The 26,044-nt window shown below is 38.3% G+C and overlaps 1 protein-coding gene and 1 long non-coding RNA gene across 3 annotated transcripts; one reads left to right on the forward strand and one right to left on the reverse strand.

The window, feature by feature from the left end:
* Nucleotides 1-13,747: 13,747 nt before the first annotated feature.
* LOC109153407 lies at nucleotides 13,748-15,120 on the forward strand. Of its 2 annotated transcripts, none has more exons than XR_002049504.1 (2): nucleotides 13,748-13,785; nucleotides 14,622-15,120. It is a non-coding gene; the product is annotated as an uncharacterized LOC109153407 (long non-coding RNA). The 2 variants fall into 2 exon arrangements; XR_002049505.1 differs by having other exon boundaries at nucleotides 13,764-13,785; nucleotides 14,629-15,120.
* Nucleotides 15,121-16,630: 1,510 nt separating this feature from the next.
* LOC109153395 (protein SIEVE ELEMENT OCCLUSION B-like) lies at nucleotides 16,631-18,562 on the reverse strand. The gene is made up of 4 exons (XM_019301288.1): nucleotides 18,538-18,562; nucleotides 17,736-17,787; nucleotides 17,365-17,683; nucleotides 16,631-17,275 (listed from the first exon to the last, which is right to left on the reverse strand). Exons 1-4 carry the CDS (start codon nucleotides 18,560-18,562, stop codon nucleotides 16,631-16,633), a joined length of 1,041 nt encoding a protein of 346 aa, XP_019156833.1.
* Nucleotides 18,563-26,044: the final 7,482 nt, after the last annotated feature.

Genomic DNA, 26,044 nt, shown 5'->3' on the forward strand with positions numbered 1-26,044 from the left:
GATTCTTTAGGAGCTGCTTGAAACCTGGCACAAATTCCAACACTGAGCATAATTTCTGGACGACTGGCTGTCAGATACAGAAGACTCCCGATCATGCTTCTATATAGAGTAGGATCAATTGGTTTCCCTGATTCATCTTTGCTTAATTTTGTAGTCGTAGATATTGGCGTTCTTGCTTCTTTGGCTGACTCAAGTCCAAATTTTGTTAGCAGGCCTTTTGCATATTTTTCTTGAGATATAAAAATACCTTCGTTAGTTTGTTGGACTTGTAGTCCTAGAAAATAGGTTAGTTCGCCAATCATACTCATTTCGAATTCCTGTTGCATGACTTGAACCAGTTGATCTGTAGCACCTGTTTCAGTGGAACCAAAGATAATATCGTCAACATAAACCTGAGCAATTGTAATATGCTTACCTGACCTTTTGATAAATAAGGTTTTGTCGACTCCCCCTCGGTTGTAGCCGTGCTGGAGAAGATACTGGGATAATCTTTCATACCAGGCCCTCGGAGCTTGTTTTAGACCATATAGAGCCTTGTCCAGTTTGTAGACATAGTCAGGATGATGAGGATCTTCAAACCCTTTAGGTTGAGCAACATATATATCTTCGGACAGATATCCGTTTAGAAAAGCCGTTTTGACATCCATTTGGAACAATTTTATTCCCAGAGCACACGCTATACATAGAAGAAGGCGAATGGCCTCTAGTCGTGCTACTGGTGCCAATGTCTCTTCATAATCGATACCTTCAATTTGAGAGTAGCCTTGTGCAACTAGTCTTGCTTTGTTGCGAGCAATGTTTCCAGCTGAATCGGTCTTGTTGCGAAATATCCACTTTGTTCCTACAACGTTTACACCGTCAGGTTTAGAAACTAGATTCCATACCTTGTTACGTTCAAATTGTCCGAGTTCTTCCTGCATGGCTTTAATCCAGTGTTCATCAGATAGGGCTTCTTTTACCGTCTTGGGTTCGATCTTTGATGTGTAACACGTATACCCTGCAAGCTCGAGGTAATTCCGTTTAATCCCTCTAGTCCTTACCCCAGAGGATGGATCTCCTATGATGTTCTGAGTAGGGTGATCTTTGCGAAGACGAATAGCCCCTTCGAGCGCTCCAGCATCTGGGTCTGGACTAGATTCTGGAGCAGTTTCCGGAGAAGATTGAGTAGAATCTGATGCTGTAGTTTCAGGGGTTTCTGGATTATCTGTGACAGATTCTGGAGTAACTTCTGGGTTAGAGACACTTATAACCTCAGTTATTTCCTCAGGTTGATCATCAACCACCACGTTTGCCGATTCCATGATAGATTTTGTAACTTTGTTATAAACACGGTAGGCACGACTATTCGTTGAATACCCAAGAAAGTACCCTTCATCACTTTTAGGCTCGAATTTTCCGTTTGGGTTTCGATCCTTCAAGATAAAACACCGTGAGCCGAAAATATGAAAGTAGTTGATATTAGGCTTCTTACCTTTCCATATTTCATATGGAGTATGATGCGTTCCGGGTCGTAGATATACTCGGTTTATCGTGTGACAAGCAGTACTTACTGCTTCAGCCCAAAGTCTCTGAGGCAAGTCTTTTGCATTGAGTAGAACCCGAGCCATCTCTTGAATCGTCCGATTCTTTCTTTCAACCACACCATTTTGTTATGGTGTTTTAGGTGCTGAATACTCATGGAAAATACCGATTGATGCGCACCAATCATCAAATACTTGATTGTCGAATTCACGTCCATGATCACTTCTAATGCGTATGATTGGCTCATTTTTCTCTTTCTGGAGTTTTAGGGCCAGGGCTTTGAAGGCTTCGAAGGTTTCTGACTTTTCCCTGAGAAAACTGACCCACGAAAACCTAGAAAAATCGTCAACACAAACTAAAATGTACCTTTTACCTCCAATGCTTTCTGTTCTGGTAGGTCCAATGAGGTCCATGTGAATGAGTTCCAGGCAGTGTGTGGTATTGATCATGTTTTGAGAGGTATGCACTGCTCTAGTTTGTTTTCCAGCTTGACAGGCGCTGCATACTCCAGCTTTTTCTACCTTGATACTCGGTAGACCTCGAACACCCTCAATTTTTATCAATTTTTCAAGAGAGCAATAATTCAAGTGGCCTAACTTTTGATGCCACAGGTTTGATTCTTTTATGCTGGACCTATAACAGTAAGAATCGTTAGTAAGTATATAACAATTATCAGAAGAGCGTTTACCTTCCATGACACAGTTCTTTTTGTAGTCTGTAACGTTGCAGCTGTCTTTTGTAAAGCAGACTTTCCATTCTTGATCACACAATTGGCTGATACTAATCAGATTTGCATGCAGACCTTCCACCAATTGAACTTGTTGGAGATTGGGTAGACCTGTGACATTTAGAGTTCCAATTCCAATAATTTTTCCCTTAACACCGTCGCCAAAAGTTACTTCTCCTGTACTTCCCTTTACGTTGTTTAGGTATTTAGCATCACCCGTCATATGCCGCGAGCATCCACTATCAAAGTACCATCTCTCTTTTCTGTTAGTACTCGTAGAGTGAAAAGAGACATGACATACAAAGTCACTTTTCTTCACCCAAATTTGCTTGACAAACGGGGTGATAGATTTGTTTGTGAACTTCTCACACCGTTGGTCTTTGTAGAAGTAGAAGCACTCTGGTTTTGTATGTCCGCGTACCCTGCAGTAATGACATATAGGATTATACATTCTGACCTTGAGTGATGTTTTTCTTGGAGCAAAGTTAATTTGACGCCGAGCTGTACTGGTTTCTGGACGATCTTGAACTGCTCCAGAGACTGAGTCAGAACCTGAGGCTTTGACGAAAATTGTAGTGGCTTTGTCCTTTCCTCCAGAGTATCCTAACCCATATTTTGTAGACGTCTTTCGACCAGAGTCTAAAATTTGGTCTAAGGTGGATGTGTTGTCCATCATTTTTATCTTGCGTTTGAGTTGCTCCAGTTCCTTTTTGAGATCTTCTAGCTCATGTTTGAGACTTTCTTCTTTCTTGTGACTGTCTTCAATGATGCTGTCTCTGTCAGAAATTTTAGATAGATACACTTTTTTGGCATTTTCTAGTATGTTAACCTGACTAGACAGAGACCTATTGACTTTTACAAGAATTTCCCATTTTGCATACAATTTTTTATACTTTACTTCAAATGTAGGTGCTGGTAAGTCTTGGTCTTCTGATGACACATACTCTTCAATTTCTGATTCTTCGCCAGTGGTAGAAGCAGCTACGGTAGTTGTAAGAGCTGTAAAGGCAACAAAGTTTCCGGAGATCTCATCTGGATCAGAACCTGGATCTGTTTCTGGTTCATCGTCATCACTCTAGGTAAGGGCAACTTTCATTGACTTCTTCCTTCTCAAATAGGTTGGACATTCAGCCTGCACATGGCCATACCCTTCACACTCATAACACTTGATCCCTTTGCCTCCGGTTTTGTCTTTAGATTGAGAGTTCCGATAAGCACCTGGTCGTTGGCTGGATGAGTTTGATCTTTGATTGTTTCGATTTGCACTTGATCCTAATCCTTTTTGGCCTTGAAACTTGCCTAGCTTTCCAGTTTGTCTTTGTTTTACCTGTTGCAACAATTTAGAAAAACCTTTAGTTAAAAAGACTACGGGATCATCACATACCTCTTCTGGATCAGAAACAGCTCCAGCGTCTTCTACAGTGAATGCTACGGTTTTTCCTTTTGTTTCAGGTCCGCCTAAGATTTCCATCTCATAAGTTTGTAGGCTTCCCATCAATTGTTGTACCGTTTTCTTTTCCCATCCATCGTGCTCCTGAATGGCTGTAACTTTCATTCGAAACCTTGGAGGGAGTGAGCGAAGAATCTTTTTGACGAGTCGTTCTTGAGTGATTGGTTCGCCTAGAATGCTTGCCCTATTGGCTAGTTCTTGTATCCGAGCATGAAAATCCACTATGGTTTCATCATCTTTCATCTTTAGATCTTCAAAGTCAGTTTGAACCATTTGGAGTTTGGATTGTTTGACTGATGCAGTTCCTTCATAGGTAGTTTCTAGGGCATCCCAAGCGTCTTTGGCCGAATCACATCCTGCAACAATAGTAAATTGGCTCTCATGCATTAAAGAAAAAATAATATCTAACGCTTTATGATTGAAGCCTGCAGTAGTCATCTCAGTTTCTGTCCATTCCGCTTCTGGTTTGAGGACTGGAGGATCTCCTGTATTGGCTCCAGCTTTGGTAGGATGAGTCCAACCAGTGAGAACAGCCCTCCAGACCCTCTCCCCTTGAGCTCGTAGATGCATTTTGGTGCGGGCCTTCCAGTACGCATAGTTGTCACCTGTTAGCTCAGGAGGTGCTCTATGTCGTTCCATTCTGTAAGACTCAATGCACAGTGAGCAACAAGTAAACCAGAAAAACAAAATAAGGCACAGATACTGAGATCTTGAATTCAAAAAACATGTGATAGCCAGATCGGTTTAGACTAGTAATTTAAGTCCCTGAGCTCTGATACCAATTGAAAAAGCACGTGAATCTTGAATGCAAGATATAACCTTTAAAACCTTTAATTTATTTCAATTATAAAGCTGGACTAGAAGACATCATATTCCAGATATAATATATAACATGAAATAAATAGCAGTAAAAGAAAGCATGCACCAGGATATGTTCACGCAGTTCGGAGCCTCACTCCTACGTCTGAGGGGCCACTCACATCAACCCAAATCCACTATGATGAAAAACGGAGTACAAGAGGATAGTTAATTACACTCTACAGTATAACCTATAACTACTCCAGAGCCTACTCCAGTGGATTCGATGTGCAGGCGTTCTTCATTTCTTCATGATCTGATTGCAAGATCTTCTTCACACACAACAGTACAGATTATATTCGGTATGGATGCACCAAGATTTCAGTGTAAGACTTTGTGAAAGAGTGCACAAATCAAATGCTAATTAAGGTAGCATTATATATAGGTTGTAAATGATGTTTTGATCCTCAAAGTATGCACTCTTCCATTCCTTGAATTCGGCTGCTCCATTAGATCTAGATCTCCCCATTAATAGGGTCTTGAATAAATACTTTGAACAAGCTTTTTACCTCCTGGATAACTTCCTTGCGCTGATCCAGTCAACTACTCCAGACGTGTGACTAATCCAGCAACTAATCCAGAACTACTTTGACAACTAATCTAAGCCAATAAAACAGAGGTTTAAATGTGCAATATATTTACACTTACAGCCGTATAGTTGGGGCACTTCAGTATTTAACTATTACTCGGCCTGATCTGGCATATGCGGTCAATCGACTATGTCAGTTCATGCACTCGCCAACTACAGAACACTGGGGTCTTGTTAAAAGGGTTCTGCGTTACATCAAGGGCACACTTGACTATGGGTTGCGTCTTTCACCATCATCCTCCACTGTGATTCATGCATATTCAGATTCAGATTGGGCTGGGTGTCCTGTTGATCGCAAGAGCACGAGTGATTTCGCTGTTTATCTCGGGACTAATCTTATCTCTTGGTTATCCAAGAAACAGCGCACCGTTGCACGTTCATCCACTGAAGCAGAGTACAAAGCATTAGCTGACGTATCCGCTGAAGTAACGTGGGTAGTATCTCTACTCCGGGAGTTTGGGTTGCACTCTGGGGAGCCGGCCACGCTATGGTGTGATAACCTAGGGGCTACTTATCTATGCGCGAATCCAGTTTTCCATGCACGCACGAAGCATGTGGAAATCGACTACCACTTTGTTCGGGATAAAGTCGCCAGTGGGGATTTTCTGGTCAATTATGTGTCTACTGCCGATCGGCTTGCCGATATCTTCACCAAACCGCTGCCGTCACCTCGATTCACTACTCTACGGGACAAGCTCAATGTTGTTCCTCACCCTTGTGCTTGAGGGGGTGTGTTAGTATTATTATTATTAGTCTTATGTTATATTATTTAATTGTAACAGTATTGACTTAGTACTTCCTATATGTTAGGAGTAGTTACAGGTTAGTTCTGATATACTATTGTATCTTCTCTTACGGTTTGAATTGAATGAATTTATCCTTCTAATCTTCATAACCTCTTTAGGTTGGAGTTATTAAGAGACAAATGTTAGGTGTTAGCCCAATGTCCCATTACCATAGTAGATTTAACTTAGTTACAATTTTTTTTTTTTTTTTGTTTTTAAATTGAATGCAGAACAGAACGCATTGTACTATTAGCCTTGTTTGTTTGTTTTTTTAGAGATTGGAACAGAAAAGTTTGGTTTTAATGTTTCACAAACTCAGTTACTATTATGTTTTAAGCCGACCTTTTACGAATCTAATTTTTGCATTGTGCTATTAGCCTTTATGAATTCATAAACTTGAACTAAAAAAAAAAAAATGCAGAACAGAACTGATTTTTCATTATTATTATTATTATTATTATTATTTTTATTTTTATTTTGAATACTAATTCCTCTTATTTTAGTTCAAATTGAATTGAATAGTTCATATAGAATTGATTGAGTGTCCTCGTTCTTGTCAAACTGGATTTCAAAATTGTCATTCCTAGCTCCTTTCTCAATTCTATCATTCGGGGTGTGCACTGATAATAACCCTTTAGCCTAAGCTTTTCTTGAAGAAAGTAGATGCACAAAGGTTATGCTTTTGGAAAGAAAAACAATTCTATATATCCTGGTTAAGCTGAGTATACATTAGTCTAGTATTTGAGATTATAGTTTTTAAGTTCATGTTACTCTATACTAAGTTATCTGTTGCTTTTGTTTGATTTGGTTGATGATGATGATTTCACTAAGGCAAATATGGATATATTTGTAATAGTTGAAACGTGTAAGTGTACAATTTTAGTACACATTAAAACCTTTAATTTGTTGGCTAATTTATTTAGTTTTCTTTTATTAGATTTAAATTGTTTTTAAGATTAGTTTAAATCTTTTGGACCACTTTCTATCACCAAAAGTTATTTTAAGTGGATGACAAGCATTGGATTTTAGAAAGAGAAAATGCATTACAGTGAAGATTTCAAATGAAGGGTGTGGCTGTGATTAATCGAAGGAAATGTGATGCTGATTCTAAGGATCACAGTGTTGGATTGAACAGCTATAAAAGGAAGCCTCTCCAAAGAGGAAATTGTCATTTTTTGTGAACTGCTATATTGAGTGAAATCTACACAAGTGCTATTTAAATTAATCAGCTAAATTATATTATTATTATTGTAGTTCAATTCTGGTATGCACAGACAGTACCTGGTACAACTGAAGCTTCGGTTGAAAATCGTCACGGCATGCACGTACAATCCTGAGTAGATTTTAGGAAGGTGTTGTAGTGGTAAAGGCTGAGGGCCATTTGTACTTACCTCTTGTAATACTCCTTGGTGAACATCTATAGTGGATTGGGCAGACGTGAGTTGCCCCGCAGACGTAGGAAAAACGCTCCGAACTACATGATCAATCTCTGAGTACTTGTTTTATTTTTATGCATTTATATTTCGTTATTTATGTTCATTAAATAACCTAATTAATTGATAATGTAATATCTCTTCTAAAACAAGTAGAACATTAAAGGTATAATTGAATTCAAGATTCACGGCACATTTTCAATTGGTATCAGAACCTGTAGACTTAATTTATTAGTCTATCGATCTGGCTATTCCGTGCTTCTTGAACTCAAGCTTTCAGTGGGTTTTATTATTATTGTTTGTTATACTATTTTATTCAATCTCACTGTTTATTGAGTGTTTCAGAATGGACCGTGTGAAGGTTCTTCCCCAGTTGACAGGCGACAACTATGCCTATTGGAAAGCTCGCACACGTACACATCTTAAGGCCCAAGGAGACGCCGTTTGGCGGTCCGTGGTGATAGGTTGGACTCATCCGACTAAAGCCAGTACCAGTGATGATGGAATGCGAGTAACTAAACCTGAAACCGAATGGTCCCAAACTGAAATAACTAATGCTGGATATAACGATAAGGCCTTAGATACGATTTACTCCCTTATGCATGAAAGTCAGTTTTCTATAGTTGCAGGTATTGATTCAGCTAAATATGCTTGGGAGGCTCTTGAGTCAACTTACGAAGGAACTACGTCGGTGAAACAATCAAAGTTGCAACTGGTCCAGTCCGACTTTGAAGAGCTTTGGATGAATGAGGATGAGACCATCACAAACTTTCACAGACGCGTATAGGAACTGGCAAATCGTGTGATGGTCATTGGTAAACCTTTCTCACAAGCAAAACTTGTTAAAAAAATTCTAAGATCCTTACCACCAAGGTTCAGAATGAAAGTCACGGCCATTCAGGAACACGATGGCTGGGAGAACAAAACGGTTACTCAATTAATGGGAAATCTTTGAACCTACGAAATGGAAATTTTAACTGATCACACGAAAACGAAAAAACAAAAAAATGTAGCTTTTGCCGCTGAAGGAAATAATGTTGTATCGGATTCAGACGAACCAGGTGATGATACAGTTGTTTATTTGACTAAACAATTTTCTAAAATTTTGAAACAGGTATCAAATAATTCACGCAACAAAAATCCACAAAGAGGAACAATGTCATCCAATGCTGGTCCTAGGACAAGCTCGTCAAACTTCAAGCAGTCAGTCTCACGTCCAGGGCAGTCCAAAGAAAAATCTAACAATAAAGGAAAAAAATGCTATGAGTGTGAAGGCTTTGGACATGTACAAGCAGAGTGTGCCACCTACCTTAGACGCAAAAATTCTATGTCAGCCATTACTTGGAGTGACGACGAGCTTGACGTTGAAACAACTGGATCTGATGTCGAAGAAATCTCGGGTAATTTTGTTGCTTTTACTGCACGTATTGCTGGATGTTCAGAACTTGAAGAAGGAGCTGACTCAGAGGGAGGTGAATATGTCTCAGCGGAAGATTTAGAATTAAATGCTTTATCTTTTGAAGTTGAGTTTAATAAGTTGTACCCCAAATGGGAAGCCATAAGAAAAGAAAATCGCAAATTGGCTAGTGAGATAGGGATTGTAACAAATGCTAGTAAAGTGTATCAAACTCAAATAGCTGATAGGGATCTGCTTCTTAAAGAGGCATCTGCCCGAGAAGAGAGACTGAAACAGGAGGTACAGACCCTGAAACAGGAGCTAAGCACCTACAAACGACAAATCCAAATGATGGACACCACTTCAACACATGACAAAATCCTTGATTCCGGAAGAAAAACTTCTGCAAAATTCGGTTTGGGTTTCATCGGAAGCAACTCAAAGGATAAAACGGTATTTGTCAAAGCGTCTAGACCTGATCCAGGAGACATTCCTGAATCCAGCTCAACGAAATATAATAGTGGTATAGTAAGGTCAAACAAGCAACAGTACAAACTATATAACCCCGTATGTCATTATTGCAGGTTGCGTGGTCATACCAGACCCGAATGCTACTACTTTTACAAGGATCAAAGAATCGAGAAGTTCAGGCACAAGAACATCCAACCCTTTACAAAACAGATTTGGGTTAAAAAGACTGACTATATTTCGTTTGTCTCTTTTCAATCTAAAAGTGCAGTACGAGAAGAGCAGTGGTATTTCGACAGTGGGTGTTCTAGTCACATGACAGAAAATGTCAAATTTCTAAGCAACGTGAAGGCTAGCAAAGGTGAAGTCACTTTTGGTGACGGTGTTAACGGTCAAGTCACCGGCGTAGGCACTCTAAATGTGACTGGCCTACCCAAGTTAGAAAAAGTACTGCTTGTGAATGGTCTTCGTGAAAATCTCATAAGTATAAGCCAACTTTGCGAACAAAATTGGAACGTGTCCTTCACCAAAAATACCTGCAGTGTCCTGGACAACGCAAATCAATGCGTTATGGAAGGTAAGAGGTCAACTGACAATTGCTACATTCTTACCAACAAGGTTGTTTTTCTGCAGGTCTAGTGTTGATGAAGCTGAGTTATGGCATCAAAAAGCTGGGACATCTAAGCTATAGCTCAGGAAATTTCTAAGGCATCTCAAAATGAAAATTGACAAATTTGCAATTGAGGGTTGTAATTAAGAATTACAGGTTCATTAATCTTCAATTCCTTTCGTTAATTTCTTGAATTTTTTTTTTTTTTGGTGTCATTGTCTAATGTGTCTTATGAAATACTTGCAAATATTCCTATGTCAAAAGCTGGATTTTTTTATGTGTTTTGTTACCTAAATTGGTGCCCTCTACTTCAATATACTTGCTTTCATCAAATCTTGACTATTCATCATCCTTGCCTGTGTAATATTCTGCATCTGTGATAGGATCTGTTTCAAGATCAGGAAAGTTATCTTTTGAATTATTGGTTCTGTTCCTACATGCTCTCATATTGCATATATGTCTCTTAATTTTTATTTGGAGTGTGTCCCTCTATGGTTGATTTGCCCTCTATTCCCATTTTTTTAATTTTCTCGCAATTAGTCATTTTCGTTGCCTACTACTCTAAATTGCGGATTGATTCTTTGTGTTTTGTTCTTGACTGTTTTCTATGTGTTTCCTAAATGTTCTACTTGCGTTGTTTTGAGTGCTTTTGAACTGATAAACCTATTTTTGCTTAGGTTATTTTTTCCTGTGTTAAAATATGTATGTTTGATTTTGCTGGAAATTTTGGTTTTGTGTTGATCGAATGCCAAACATGTCTTTTTCCAATTACTCATGTTCGTCTGTGTGCCTTTCATGTTGATGTAGCTCAGACCGTGGATTTGGTGTCAAGTAACAATGATTTGATTGTGTTGTAGTTGAAGGAAATAGATCGGTTTGATCAATACGCGTTCAGTTATCTCATACTTGTTTTTCTGGAAATTTAACGTTTATATTGATTGGTTGCTTAAGATAGTCTGTGTTTGATTAGTTATTGTTTGTATGTCTGTCATGACTTCGGTTTGTGCATTCGATTTCAGAGGCGAGCTTTTGAATTTCTTTTGGTTGAAAGACATGGATCCATTTGACAATTATTGTTTGGTTATCCTATGCTTGATTTTCAGGAAAATTTCTGTTTAATTTTACTCCGTTGGTACATTATTATTGTCCATAAGTCTGTCATCACTTGAAGTTATTGTTTGTTAATCATGGATTATGTTTGTAAATCTTTTCTTGTTGATGTAGATAAGCTTGTGGATTTGATTCCATCTGCAATGAAACGGAGCGGTTTGATCAATACACACTCAGTTATCCTAGGCTTGGTTTTCTTGAAATTTCTTATCCTTGCCACTTGTGTTTCTGAGTGTTTAGTGTTGGTATGCCTGTCTTGGCTTTGATGGTGTAGTTCAGGTCGGGGATTTAATTTCATCTACAAAGTTTTGGGTTACTTGTTGAATGACATAGATGGGTTTGATTAAGTTGTGTTTTGTTATCTTATGCTTGATTCATGAAGTTTGGTTTTCTAATTGATCTGTTCCTAATGTTTTCCCCATCCATTTACTTATTGTTCTGTCTTGGCTTGATGTAATTCAGATAATGGCTTTGATGTCACCTGCAAGGTCTTGGGTGCTTGTTCTGGTTGAACAACATATAGATCGGTTTGAATAGTATATTTTGTCTATTTAAATCTTGATCTTCTGAAAATTTTGGTTTGTATATGAATTATTGAGATATCCATTTCCACTATATATTGTTGTCCTTTGGTCTTGACTTGTTGATGCAGCTCAGGTTATGGATTCTATATCAGCTGTAATATTTTGGATTCTTGTTCTAATTAAAAAAAAAATTGAGATGGGTTTTGGTTAGTTTGTGTTTGACTCTCCTATTTTACCTGAATGTGCTTACTGTCTTATTAACCAATCTGTCTTTTTGAGTGGCCCAATTGTGTGCTTTTTGTGTTATTTGCTACGAATTTGTGCTTGAATGTGTGTATTACTTGGTATATTTTATCTACTTAATCTGCTCCAACTTGATTTGTGTGTCTTTATGTGCTTATATGTTATCAAGTTGATTTGTGGGTCTTTTTGTGCTTATATGTTATCAAGTTCTGCATGTTTTTCGTTACTAATTTTCTTGTGCAGGTTCAATTCTATCGGGCACTCCGTCAGACTCAATCCACTAATATAGATGTTCACCTTTGTCAATTTATTGGCAAAAGGGGGAGTATATACTAAGGGGGAGTATGGTTGGAATAAGGGGGAGTTTTGGTAAAACTATTGAATGTTTGGTTTTGTTGGATTTTGGTAAAATTGTTGGATTAAGGGGGAAGTAAGAGCTTGACTATGACTGCTGCATATGGTAATTCTTTTTGGTACTACTACTCTATGGCTACTCTATGGTACTCTTTTTTGGTAATCTCTGATTAATATATCACTCTTCTCGCCAAGTATAAAGCCTTTATTTGGCTAATTCATCTATTGTGTATTGTGGTTGGTCAATGCTTATTTTATGAAGTGTGAAGCCTCATGGATCCTTCGACGGTACATGTTACGTGATATTTAATATAGCGGGTTCATGGATGGAACATGGTCCAAAAGGGTTTTTGGTAATTGCCTATTTAATTCTCACCTTATGATATTGTTCAGTACATATACTAAGGGCCTTGAATAAAATTGTTTATCTTATTTGCCCAAGGTATAAGATACTGTAGTTTTTACCAAATAAATTGCCAAAGGGGGAGATTTTAAGTGTACAATTTTAGTACACATTAAAACCTTTATTGGCTAATTTATTTAGTTTTCTTTTATTAGATTTAAATTGTTTTTAAGATTAGTTTAAATCTTTTGGATCGGACCACTTTCTATCACCAAAAGTTATTTTAAGTGGATGACAAGCATTGGATTTTAAAAAGAGAAAAGGCATTACAGTGAAGATTTCAAATGAAGGGTGTGGCTGTGATTAATCGAAGGAAATGTGATGCTGATTCTAAGGATCACAGTGTTGGATTGAACAGCTATAAAAGGAAGCCTCTCCAAAGAGGAAATTGCCATTTTTTGTGAACTGCTATATTGAGTGAAATCTACACAAGTGCTATTTAAATTAATCAGCTAAATTATATTATTATTATTGTAGTTCAATTCTGGTCTGCACAGACAATACCTGGTACAGCTAAAGCTTCGGTTGAAGATCGTCACGGCATGCACGTACAATCCTGAGTGGATGTTAGGAAGGTGTTGTAGTGGTAAAGGCAGAGGGCCATTTGTACTTACCTCTTGTAATACTCCTTGGTGAACATCTATAGTGGATTGGGCAGACGTGAGTTGCCCCGCAGACGTAGGAAAAACGCTCCGAACTGCGTGATCAATCTCTGAGTACTTGTTTTATTTTTATGTATTTATATTTCGTTATTTATGTTCATTAAATAACCTAATTAATTAATAATGTAATATCTCTTCTAAAACAAGTAGAACATTAAAAATATAATTTAATTCAAGATTCACGGCACATTTTCAAAACCATTACAAAACAACAAAAGAAAACTAATTCATGGAGGCAATGATTCCTTAAAATAATTAAACCTTGGGTAGTTGAAAGGAAGAAAGACAAAACATTAATTATAATGTTCACAAAACATTCACACAGTGTACATGTGCTATGGCATCATTCATCACTAAGATTTCCAAAAAACAATAAACTGAATCAACACTGAATTATATTTCATCCTTAATTCTTTGTTTAAAGCTAATAAATTCATGAACAACATTTACATGCACCACCCTTATATGCCAAATATTGTTTACTGTTATCTAGGTTTAAGATTTGTTTCTCTTACTTCTATCTATTATAAGTATATAAGTCGACTATTGCGATTAAATAAATTATTAATAATGTGAAAAAGATAATAAAATTATAATGCCATATCGATAATAAGGACTAACATTCATAGTTGAAAAAGCCAAACAAATTCATGTAAGTTTAATTTATTTTAAGTTTTTAAAATATATATGCCTTTACATATATTTTTGATGGTTTTATTGGGACCGGATCCACCATAAACCGGGTACAAGAGTACAGAACGGGGGTAGGGCGCTAGGCCCAACACGATGCGTATAGAAGCCCGAGGTACAGGCCCAAGAACAGCAACCCAAGTACAAAGAACAAGGCCCACAGGATGGGCTATAGCTGACTATGCTACTGATAGGAATCGAACCTAGGTGACTGGATTGAGAGTATGAGATCAAGACCACTAGACCGTAGTGCCTGTCGTGTCTGAGTTGCCCTTAGCCAAAGATCTAGGGGCCCTATTTATAGCCTGCCTCCTCCCTTCCCAAACATCCACGTGTCCCATGCGCTCAGACCCACTCCCTCCTTTCCCGTACACCAATCCACACGTTCGCCATACTCGTGGGATTCCCGCGCCTCCAACACTCTGCACACGCCGCCCCCGGTCCATCATGCTCGGCGCACCCGCCCGCCCCATGCGTGCGGGTGCCGTCCGACACCATGGCGCGCCGGAGCGCCTAGGCCGCGCTAAGTGTGCCACCGGTGCCGGCCCCACGCCCGGGGCCGGCCATGACCACCCCAGTGCGCCGGGGCGCTAGGCCCACGCTGGGCCGTGCTCCGGCCGCGCTGGGGCCACCATCCCCGGCCGGCATCCCTTTCCGGCCGCCAGCGCTGACCAGCGCCGGCGGCCAGTCCTGGCCACCCAGTCCTCCTTTCTCGGCCCAATAATGTAAGCCCACTATGTTCATGGCCCACCTCCAATATCCCCATCAATTTTGTACTAAATTTCTTACATATTTTAGGAACAAGTTGAATCACAACGGGAGATGTTGGCAGAAAATGGGGAGCAGGTGGATGACAATCAATTATACTATGACGCGGTTGGTGGACACGACAAGAAAAGAAGAGTTTATGGACTTGGTTCATATGGTTGTTCTGTTGTTCATGGTCCAACTAATGATAACACTTCAGGCAATATGACACCAACATCGCGACCACCCGACAATGCTACTTCTACTTCTGCAAATGTACAACAGGAAATTCAGAGTTTGAAGGACACTATTCTCCTTATGCAACAACGACTTGATGCTATTGATGGCGGGAGAGCGGGTACTTCATCATCACCTTCATCTCAAATCAATTGATTTTAATGGTTGTTTGTTAATTTTGTTTAGACTTGAATTGACTATTATTATGTATTAAGTGTGGATTGATAATGTATTATTATGATGTTTAGAGTTGAATTGACGATTATATTATGTACGAAATGTGGATTAGTAATGTATTATTATTTGAACTTAATTTAGAATTATGTTATCTTTTATTTTAAAATTAATAGTATTTTTTATATTAATATTTTAAAAACATTCATTACTATTTAAAATCATAATTTTATTTTAAAATAATTCAAAACCGCGACGGAATATAAGATTTGCGACGAAATATTTGTTGCAAACGATGCGACGGAATTACGACGGAAAACATTTCCGTTGCGAAAGGGGCGACGGAAAAGATAATATGGCAACGGAATATTCAGTTCAGAAATAACGACGGATTTGCGACGCGAAAAGTTCCGTTGCGAAATGAGCGACAGAATACTTCCGTTGCCATTTGGCGACGGAAGTATTTCGTCACGAAGTCCGTCGCCAAAAGTTGCGACGGAATTATTCCGTTGTCTATCGAAATACGACAACGTGATAGACGACGGAATAAATTCCGTCACCATTCCGTCGCGAATCGCGATTCGCGACGGAATATTGTCCATTTCGCGACGGAAATATTCCGTCGCGAATCGCGATTTTTCTTGTAGTGCCATAGCCACTACTTGCTGGTGTTTGCCGTGTAAACCTTGCCTTGTACGTGATCCTAGCTGGCAAAAGCCCATAAAAGAATAAATCAGCCTAGATTGTCCATAACTATCTAATTCAAGCCAAGAAAGCCAATAAACCATTCTGATCGGCAAATTATGTTGTGCATCCGTATGCACCATGCATGGTGCATACGGATGCAAAAATGACGTCGTTTTATTAAAAACGCGCGTCTCCCCTTAAAAAAAATTCAGGTTCGATTCCCAGCAACAACATATGAACTAAAATTTCAGAATCGATGAACTATAATTCCATAATTGATGAACTATAATTCCAGAATCTAATATATGAACTAAAAATTTCAGAATGAATGAACTAAAATTCCAGAATCTATGAACTAAAATTTAAGAATCGATGAACTACAATTCCAGAATCGATGAACTATAATTCCAGAATCAATGAACTAAAATTCCATAATCTATGAACTAAAATTCCAGAATGAATGAACAACATAATGCTGTTGCTAGGAATCGAACCTGATTTTTTTTTTTAAGGGGAGACGCGCGTTTTTAATAAAACGACGTCGTTTTTGCATCCGTATGCACCATGCATGGTGCATACGGATGCACAACATAACTACTCATTGTGATCACTAGGAGTTAAAAACTTGAAACCTTGTATTTTATTTTATCGTTGTTATTTCATTATTGTTCAAACTAACCCCATATCTCTTACACACAATACACAATATATAAATTTGTTTTAAAAAAACAATCAATTGAAAATTTCATTTTGGGAGGTAAAAAAAAGTTCAATGATTTTTTATTAAAATAACGTCAGAATTAAAAGTCCAAAATGGCTAAAAGTTAAGTTGAAATAAAAATGTAAGGTAATGAAAATTAACATTTTTTTTGAAAGTAAGAAAATTAACATTAAGGTCAATAAAATTTCACAAATCAAATGCACCATGAATCTAGCGCTACTCATCTCCCTCATAATCAACATCAATCATCACCATGGCAACAAGTGAAAGTTAAAAACTTCTGCATACAACGAGAGCATTCAGGGCATCTTTTATTTTTGGGAATTTTGCTCAAGGTAATTAGATATTCAAGAGTACAACAAGAATGCTTATCCTTGGAAAGCATCTCATGGTGGTCTTTGAGTGCCTGGCCAAAACTTTTGGTGGCATCTATGTTTTCCTTCCAAATCTCATAGTCATTCATGGCTTGCAACATTTTACTTCCATGTCTACATACAACCACTTCTGATCCTTTGCTTAATAACACCCATCCTTCAGTTGTTGCATTCTTGCTTTCATAGGATAATAATTTTTTGAATCCTTGCAAAATTTCATCATTGTTGTTTTCTTTGACAAGGTGATTAGTCATCTCTAAATATTGAATTCTTGACAAAAACATACTTCGAAGACGGGCCCAAAACCACCATACTGCACTAGAATCATACAATGGGCAATAACTCAAACTTTCTTTATATATGAATCCTCTTATCATTTTGTTTTTCCCAAAGTAGGCCAACTCAAAGTTCATTTGGGTTTTGGAGGCAACTTCACGTGACTTACTAAGGAATTCTCGAATCCATTTAATGTTGTTTCCTCCATATAAGAAAATATATTTTTCCTCACGAATCTGAAAATTAAAGAAAAACATATTAGCTAATTGATAAATAAATATATATATATACATGAAAACACAAAGTTACTTGAATGTGGGGTTACCCAATCATTTATTGGTTTGACAATTCTGTAATAGTAGCCAGATTGTGGTGCCAGGAGATGAAGAGTCCAAGCAGTTTGTTGTTGCCACAAAAGTTTCTCCTTTTCGCTGTCAAGTGAAACAATTATGGGTTCCTCTCCCAATCCCATTTGAAACAACTCTTCTTTAACAAATCTTGTGAATTGTGGCCTCATCATTTTTTGTGGATCATTCAACCAAAAGAAGCTTAATTTATGACATTGTTGCTCATACTCAGTGCTCCATGATGCATCATCCTGTGTGATTGGGATCCAAATAACAGCAGGGAAGCCAACACCTGATCTGTAGTAAACCCAATTTAAAAAATGAATCCATTCTATTGGGACGCCAACACCTGATGTTATTAGCAGCATCACTAATCTCGTTCTCCAATTGTATAATGCCGCCTAACATATAAACAGAAATATAAGAATGGAATGCAATTAAGCCTAATAATTCTTAACCCAATCAATTATTTTCCCTTAGCCAAAAACTCCACCCAATTGTGTATACACACCGTACCATAATAGCAATAATTAGGGCATGCAAAATAAAGTTTATGAATTGAATGCTTAAATTAGGAAGAATATATCTAGTATATATACACATTGGGAATAAAACATACAGTATATAAGAACCTTCATTTAGGTAGGACCTAAGAACTAATCGCAGCCATATATTTTATATGATTGTACTACGTTTTAAATTTTACATTGCATAATACATATAATAGCTAGATGAAATAGTTCAGTAAATCCAAATATAATATAATTAATTAAACAAATCTAGTTCAATAAATTTTTTCTAAAAAAAAAAAAAAAAACAGAAGTACTGCCGTAGTATTGGTATGGAATTATATTGATCGAAATATATGGCTGTTTAGATTCAAAACATTACCGCGCTCGACCTAGTAGATCTAAATATTATATCCTCATCATCTTTGACATTAAACATTAATTTGAAAACTTGTAAGTTATCAGAAGAGCCGTGATATAATGCATTTCACAATGCTTCATAAGATTCCTCCTCCTTTTTTTTTGCTGCATATATTCATATGAAAAAACAATGTCTTAATATGTGTGTGTATAATATTTTCAATAAATAATTCAAATGCGTAAATATTTGGCAACGGAGCTTTATATATAAAATCAACTAACCTAGTTCTGCAGAGAAAGTAGCCATAAAGGTGGTTATTTCCCGATGTTCATTTTGAACCCTGTAACAATAATAATAATAATAATAATAATAATAATAATAATAATAATAATAATAATAATAATTGTTAGGAACATTGTATTAGGATTTTGATGATACCAATGTAATGTAGAAAAGTAAACCCCTAACCATTAGCTTTTTTAATCGCTGCTTTCGTCCTAGACGAGAGTTGCCATAACTCCTCTGTAATTCGTGTTAAGCTAGACAAACACACGAAAATGAGTTATGACTAGATGTTAGGGTCTCCAAGGCGAAAGAAGACACGAGACATGAAGAACAACAACGAAAGTCAAGCAGGAGTTGTCAACAAGCACGAAAGGACAGTGTTTGTGAAAGACGATCTTTATCAAGCATTACTTCTCTTCAACAACGAGAAGAATGTTTCACCTGTCTGATTTGACAACATCCTAGGACAATAAGGACTTCATCTTATGGGACACACTTTTCAAGAAGCATTAAATGAAGATGTACCGTCTCTTGGAGCTAAAGGACAAAACCCCAATGCTTTCCATACCTTCAACGGCTACATGGTACAACCTCATTAATGGAGCATTTAATGCATGAAGCTCCCCGGTCCTTGTCCAATGGTTAAAAGGTTCGAAAATTTCATCTCCCTCCAACGGATGGATTTTCATCACCTATATAAACTCACCTTCATCAACTAAGAAGGTGCTGGTTGATTATCACTCGACTTACTCACTTACAAAAGCTCTTGAAAAGTCTACAATTTACTAAAAGCTTTTGTGAACCAGTTTTGAGGTGCTAAGTTACTTGAAGAATCATTTGTCTTACACCTCAAGGAAGTCTTGACATTTGTTTGAAGCAATCATATCTCAGAGTCAAGACCTCATCGTTGGAGAATTCAATAAATCATTTTCTACCAACCTCAACTCAGGAGAAGAAGTTGATAGAGGCGGAGTAAACTCGAGGAGTTGAAAAACCTACGAAGGCTGTCCGGCTTAGTGATCAAGGAAGTCTTTGTGTATTTGTACTAAGAGTGATAGTGCAATCCTTCCAACAGTTGTGGAAGAAGAGTGGAGTAGGCAACATTGGCTGAACCACTATAAAATCTCGTGTCCTCTCTATCTCTTTACTTACGCTTTTCCTTTTTGCTCTCATATCATTCCTTTATTATCGTTACCGAAAGTTTGTCTAATTACGCAAACTCGTGCAAAGTATCTAAAACAAATCTATCTTATCCGCTGCGCCAAGACACCGAAAGGTGACGTTTAGGGCTTCTAACGAAAAGAGTTTATTCACCCCCCCTCTAGACTCTCATCTCATTCTATCGGGACCAACAAGTGGTATCAGAGCCAATACCTTGATCGGTAAAGGCTTTGCATTTACTGCCTGGCAGATCCCTATTCAAAAATCTCTTGAAAATCTTGCATATTTTCTTTGCACGTTTTTTTTTTAAATGGAAAAGGAACATGCTCATCGCTCCAAACAACTTGCATTTAGTCTTGCTAAATTTGATGACTGGAAGTTAAGAATGCAGGCTCTCCTATGCTCCATTCATGATGAAATGTGGGACGTCGTAACAACCGGACCAATCACAATCATGATGGCGAATGCTCAAGCAGCCGCACAGGGAGCAGGAGCTCCACAAATGATACTAAAACCAAAAGACCAGTACTCCTCAGAAGAAAGAACAAGAGCGAATCTGGACAATGTAGCAAGAAATATTCTCTACAACTCTCTGGATGATTCCCTGTTTCCCAGAGTCCGAAAATGCAAGAATGCTATGGATGTGTGGAATGTCCTAATGAATTTGGGAGAAGGAGACGAGCAAGAAAAGGACAACAAGCTGACAATGGCTATGAAAAAATTCGAAGATTTTAAAATGCTGACAAATGAATCAATCATGGATATGGAACTTAGATTCACCAGACTGATGGGCGATTTATCAGATCTTGGAAAAGAACCCACTGAGAAGGAAATGAATCTGAAGATCATTCGTGGTCTACCTAAATCATGGGAAATGAAGGTTATTGCAATGGGGGACAGTCGAGATATGAAAACAACAAGCACTGCCAAAATTTTCAGTGATCTCAAAGCTTATGAGTTCGAACATGAACCAAAGGATGCCGAAGATTCAGAAACAAGAAACATTGCTCTCGTGGCAAATCAATCAGCATCAACATCCAACAGGTCGAAACCTAACTCTTGTGATTTTTTATCTGATGAACAATATGCACTATTTGTCAGGAAAATGAAAAGATTCATGAGAAAGAACAACTTTCAAGATCCACAACGTTCGAGCCACCGAAAGAAGCATGAGAACTTCCCTCAAACCTCAAAATCTGAAACCATGGACTCTCAGCTATTGTGCTATAATTGCCGAAAGCCAGGACACTTCAAGGCGAACTGTCCGCATCCCATAGTAAGCAAACATCAAGATAACAATGCTACCACAAGTCCCTCAAAAGAGACTGGAGAAAGATATAAAAGAAGCGACAAACCTGAATCATCAAACTCCAGAAAGGAAGGAAGAAGGAAGGCAATGGTAGTAAACGAAACTTCTGACACAGTCGCAACCGAAAGTAGCTCCTCAAGCTCTAGTTCAGAAGACGAAAGCACTGATGAGGAGAAAGGACTGCTGTGCCTATTCAGTCAAGAGTCAGACGAACTATGTCTCATGGCAGATGAAGACGAGGTAAATAGTCATTCATCCTCTTGTTATTCAGCTGAGTCGAGTTCTGTGAGAAGTCTTACCTCCAATGAATCTGTCACCGAAATGATAAGGAGGTTCAATGTGATAAATAACACTTACTCCAAACTCAAGGAGGAGAACTCTCGGCTCATGCTTAGCTATAATGAACTAAAGCAAGTTCGTATTGAGAACAATGTGCTAGTCATTGCTAAGGAGCAGCTTGAGAAAGATGTTCTCGCTCTAAAGGAGCTGTGCACAGCAAAAGAGAAGAGAGAGCAAAAATTGCTTGAAGTTTTGGATAAATTCAATAATTCATCCAACCTAATGGATAGAATGATGAATGAATCCAGACTGCCCGGGGAAAGAACTGGAATTGGTTTTAACCCCAGCTCCTCTTCACAAGTCGAATTGAACAAATCCACGAATGCATATTCACACGAAAGCTTCGAGGCCGCATTTGTTCAAGGACCCACCCAGGTGTCTTAGCCTATGATGGTAGTTAACAATGTCGAAACACCACAATCAACAAGCCAACCGAAAGGTATGGCTGTACAACGAATTGTGGAATCTGGAAAGAAGAAATCTAGTAATGGCAATCCTAGACAAATCTATGTCAAAAGGAATGGACCAAATAACAATAAACAGAATCCACGCCATAAAAAGGGTCAGCCTAACTGGAACACTCAATCCAACAAAAAGACGAATGGTAACCAGAGGCAATATCGTCCAAAATTCACACGAAAGAATCCTGCACAAGGAATCTCAAGAAGCGGACAAATCAGACAACCCGAAAGATCCTTCAAAAGATCTGGGTATGGCAATGGATGGACTGGGCCATCAGAAGAAGATTGGTTTGATTACCCAGAACCTCTCCCAAGAGCAGTATTTGAAATGATTCATCTGCGTAAACAAACCAATCATCTCAAGCATTATGAAAATCTTCCTCAGGAAGATCAACGTAAGAAATATAATGCTAAAGTCTTTGCCAGCATCCATTATGATTATCGCACTTCCAATGGATATAGAGGACCGAGGATGAGTCGTGGATACTCTAGGTTAATATGGGTTCCAAAGTTGACTGCTAACCCCCAAGGACCCGAAACTAAATGGGTACCTAAAAACACATAATCTTTGATGCAGGAAAAACAGGTCATATGGTATATTGATAGTGGATGCTCAAGACATATGACTGGTGACAAAACAATGTTGAGCAACTTTAAGGAATTTGATGGACCCAAAGTTATCTTTGGAGGTGAAAATAGCGGCAAAACTCGTGGAAAAGGGGACATCATCAACAAGGGAATAACAATTCAAGATGTCTCTTATGTTGAAGGACTGAAGTTCAATCTTCTAAGCACAAGTCAATTTTGTGACAAAGGATACAAAGTAGAATTTCTCAAAGACGAATGCAAAATCGTGAACACGAAAGATAACAAGACAGCTTTAACGGGACAACGAAAGAAGAATATGTATGTATTATCTTTAAATTCTTCTAATGCTAACGTTTGCCTTGTAGCCAAAAGTAATGCAGATCTCAATCAAGAATGGCACAACAAACTAAGTCATCTGAACTTGAAGACGATAAACAAGCTTGCCAAGAGAAATCTCGTAAGAGGGCTACCCGAAGCATCTTACACGAAAGATAAAATATGTGAGGCATGTCAAAAAGGAAAACAATTCAAGTCATCCTTCAAGTCAAAAGATGTAGATGCAAAGTCTCGATCTCTAAGCCTTCTACATATGGACCTCTTTGGACCAGTTGATCCAGCAAGTTTGAGTGGAAGAAAGTATACTCTTGTTATAGTAGATGACTACACAAGATATTCATGGGTGCTTTTCTTGAAAAAGAAGAATGAAACAGAAACAGCTCTTCCAAATCTTTTGAGACAACTTCAAACAGAAAAGGAGCTCAAAATAATACGAATAAGATCAGATCAGGGAACGGAATTTGTCAACAAAGTCATAAAGGAATTTTGTGCGCAAAACGGAATTTTCCACCAACTTTCGGCAGCACGAACTCCTCAGCAAAACGGAGTAGCCGAAAGAAGAAACAGAACCTTGAAAGAAGCTGCACGAACGATGATCTCTCACTCAGGACTACCTAAGAGATTTTGGGCTGAAGCCATAAACACGGCATGCTATACACAAAATAGATCCTTGATCAACAAATCTCACAACAAGACACCATATGAGTTATGGAAAGGTAAAACACCTAGTATCGGTTATTTTCATGTCTTTGGTTGCAGATGCTTCATACATAACAACGGAAAGAATCATCTAAGAGCGTTTGACGAAAGAGCTGATGAAGGGTTATTCATGGGATACTCCTCTGTAAGCAAAGCATTCAGAGTTCTAAACAAACGAACAATGGTAATTGAGGAATCCATTCATGTCAAGTTTGATGAACAATCTGAGATGAACCCATCAGGATCAAATCAAAATCCTCAGCAACCTGTTGACGAAAATACCTCAGACGAAGAAGACATACTCTCGTCCTACACGAAATATCAACTAAAGGTTCATGAACCCGAACCTGTGTCTCAAGAAAAGGTTGGAATTCAACAGAATGATCCTTCATCTATCACAACATCTGAACCAATGATTTACATTGATCTACTTTATATTCCTGAAATAGACGCTCAAAATCAACAAGATGTTTTTGAACCAGACCTTCGATGGTTAAAAGATCATCCATCAGATCAGGTTATTGGAAATATTCAAGAAGGTGTAAGAACAAGAGCCTCTTTGCACGAAAGTATGATGGCATGTTTTATGTCACAAATGGAACCAAAAACCATAGAAGAAGCTCTAAAAGACCCAGACTGGGTAATAGCCATGCAAGAAGAGCTCCATCAATTTGAACGAAATAAGGTGTGGGAACTTGTCCCGAGACCATCTCATCAGAATGTCATTGGAACTAAATGGGTGTTTAGAAACAAAATGAGTGAAGATGGGCTCATTGTTAGGAACAAAGCTCGTCTTGTTGCTAAGGGGTATTGCCAGGAAGAAGGTATTGATTTTGATGAAACCTTCGCCCCAGTAGCTAGATTGGAAGCCATTCGCATATTTCTAGCTTTTGCAGCCTATAAGAACTTCAAAGTCTATCAAATGGATGTTAAGAGCGCTTTCCTAAATGGACTTCTTGAAGAAGAGGTGTATGTTGAACAACCACCTGGCTTTGCAATCAATAATGAGCTTGAAAAAGTATATCATCTCAAAAAGGCTCTTTATGGCTTAAAGCAAGCTCCACGAGCCTGGTATGATACTCTCTCATACTTTCTTATCAATTGCGGCTTCACGAAAGGAGTGGTTGATAAAACACTCTTTCGTATAAAAGATAATGACCATATTCTTTTGGTACAAATCTACGTTGATGACATTATCTTCGGAAGCACGAATCCAATCTTGTGTGAAAGTTCTCCAATCTTATGAAAGGCAAATTTGAGATGAGTATGATGGGTGAACTGAACTATTTTCTGGGTTTGCAAGTCAAACAATGCCCAGATGGAATATTCATAAATCAAGCCAAATATACCAAGGATTTAATCCGAAAATTTGGCATTGATGGAAAAAGTTCGGTTAAAATTCCAATGAGCACATCCCTCAGAATGGACATTGATAATGAAGGAAAGGATGTTGATCAAACAAACTTTCGAGGTATTATTGGTTCTCTCCTATACCTGACAGCAAGCAGACCTGACATTTCGTTTGCTGTTGGTGTATGTGCACGATTTCAAGCTAAGCCGAAAGAAAGTCACCTAAGCGCAACTAAAAAGATATTAAGATATCTTAAGGGAACGCAAAGTGTCGGTCTCTGGTATCCAAAAGATGGATCATTTGATCTAGTTGGATACTCAGACGCTGATTTCGCTGGATGTCGGATTGATCGAAAAAGTACCTCAGGAACCTGTCAGTTCTTAGGAGGACGAATTGTGTCTTGGTTTAGTAAAAAGCAAAACTCTATTGCCACAAGTACGGCTGAAGCCGAATACATAGCAGCTGGAAGCTGCTGTGCTCAAATCTTATGGATGAGACACCAATTGAGAGATTATGGCATAAATGCACGAGAAGTGAGCATAAAATGCGATAACACGAGTGCTATCGCATTACGAATAATCTTGTGCTGCACTCTCGGACCAAGCATATTGACATCAAGTATCACTTCATCTGTGATCATGTCGAGAAAAAGGACATATCTCTTGAGTATGTTAATACTGATGATCAACTTGCAGATATACTCACGAAACCCTTAAGTGAAGCAAGATTCTCTTCTTTAAGGCATGAACTCGGAATGATTGAAATGACATAAAGCTAAGAGAATCAGATCTGCAAAGATTCTTGCTCTCCGAAAATCAAAAGATTTGATTCATCCTCACACGCAAGGATCTTTATAAATGAAGTACACTATGAGAATAAATTTCTCATCTAACGAAAATTCTAGTGTTTGTTTTTGCATGTGCAGGAATGAGTACGGGAAGCCGAAAGAACCATTACGGAGGCACGAGAAGGAAAGAGTGAAGTTATCAGTGAGCACTAGTGACTGAGCAACAGCTCAATCAGTTCCTTGAACACGCTCAACACATACGAAGCCTTCTCTGTAACACGTCCGATAATGAGTCACGAGAATCCTTCTACTCTGTTTGGCAACCCCATTGGATATATCAAAGAAAACAGTGTGCTGGAACTAAGCGATAGTTTTGACTACTCACCTCAGGCACCCCCACCAAGATAGCATCTCCTCTCAAGTCACCGCAAGCAGCAAGAAAAAGAAAGCTTGAATAACTTTGTTAGGCCAC

Source organism: Ipomoea nil, unplaced genomic scaffold, assembly GCF_001879475.1.
Source record: "Ipomoea nil cultivar Tokyo-kokei standard unplaced genomic scaffold, Asagao_1.1 scaffold2482, whole genome shotgun sequence".
In the NCBI taxonomy this organism is placed as follows: domain Eukaryota; kingdom Viridiplantae; phylum Streptophyta; class Magnoliopsida; order Solanales; family Convolvulaceae; genus Ipomoea; species Ipomoea nil.

What these genes read in the sequence shown, in the direction of transcription:
- LOC109153395 (XM_019301288.1), bottom strand. Translation starts at nt 18,562, where the DNA reads ATGGCTACTTTCTCTGCAGAACTAG. An exon ending in TACTTTCTCTGCAGAACTAG is followed by an intron (nt 17,788 to 18,537) that starts GTTAGTTGATTT and finishes TTTATATGTTAG; the next exon opens with GCGGCATTATACAATTGGAG. An exon ending in TCAAACCAATAAATGATTGG is followed by an intron (nt 17,276 to 17,364) that starts GTAACCCCACAT and finishes TTTAATTTTCAG; the next exon opens with ATTCGTGAGGAAAAATATAT.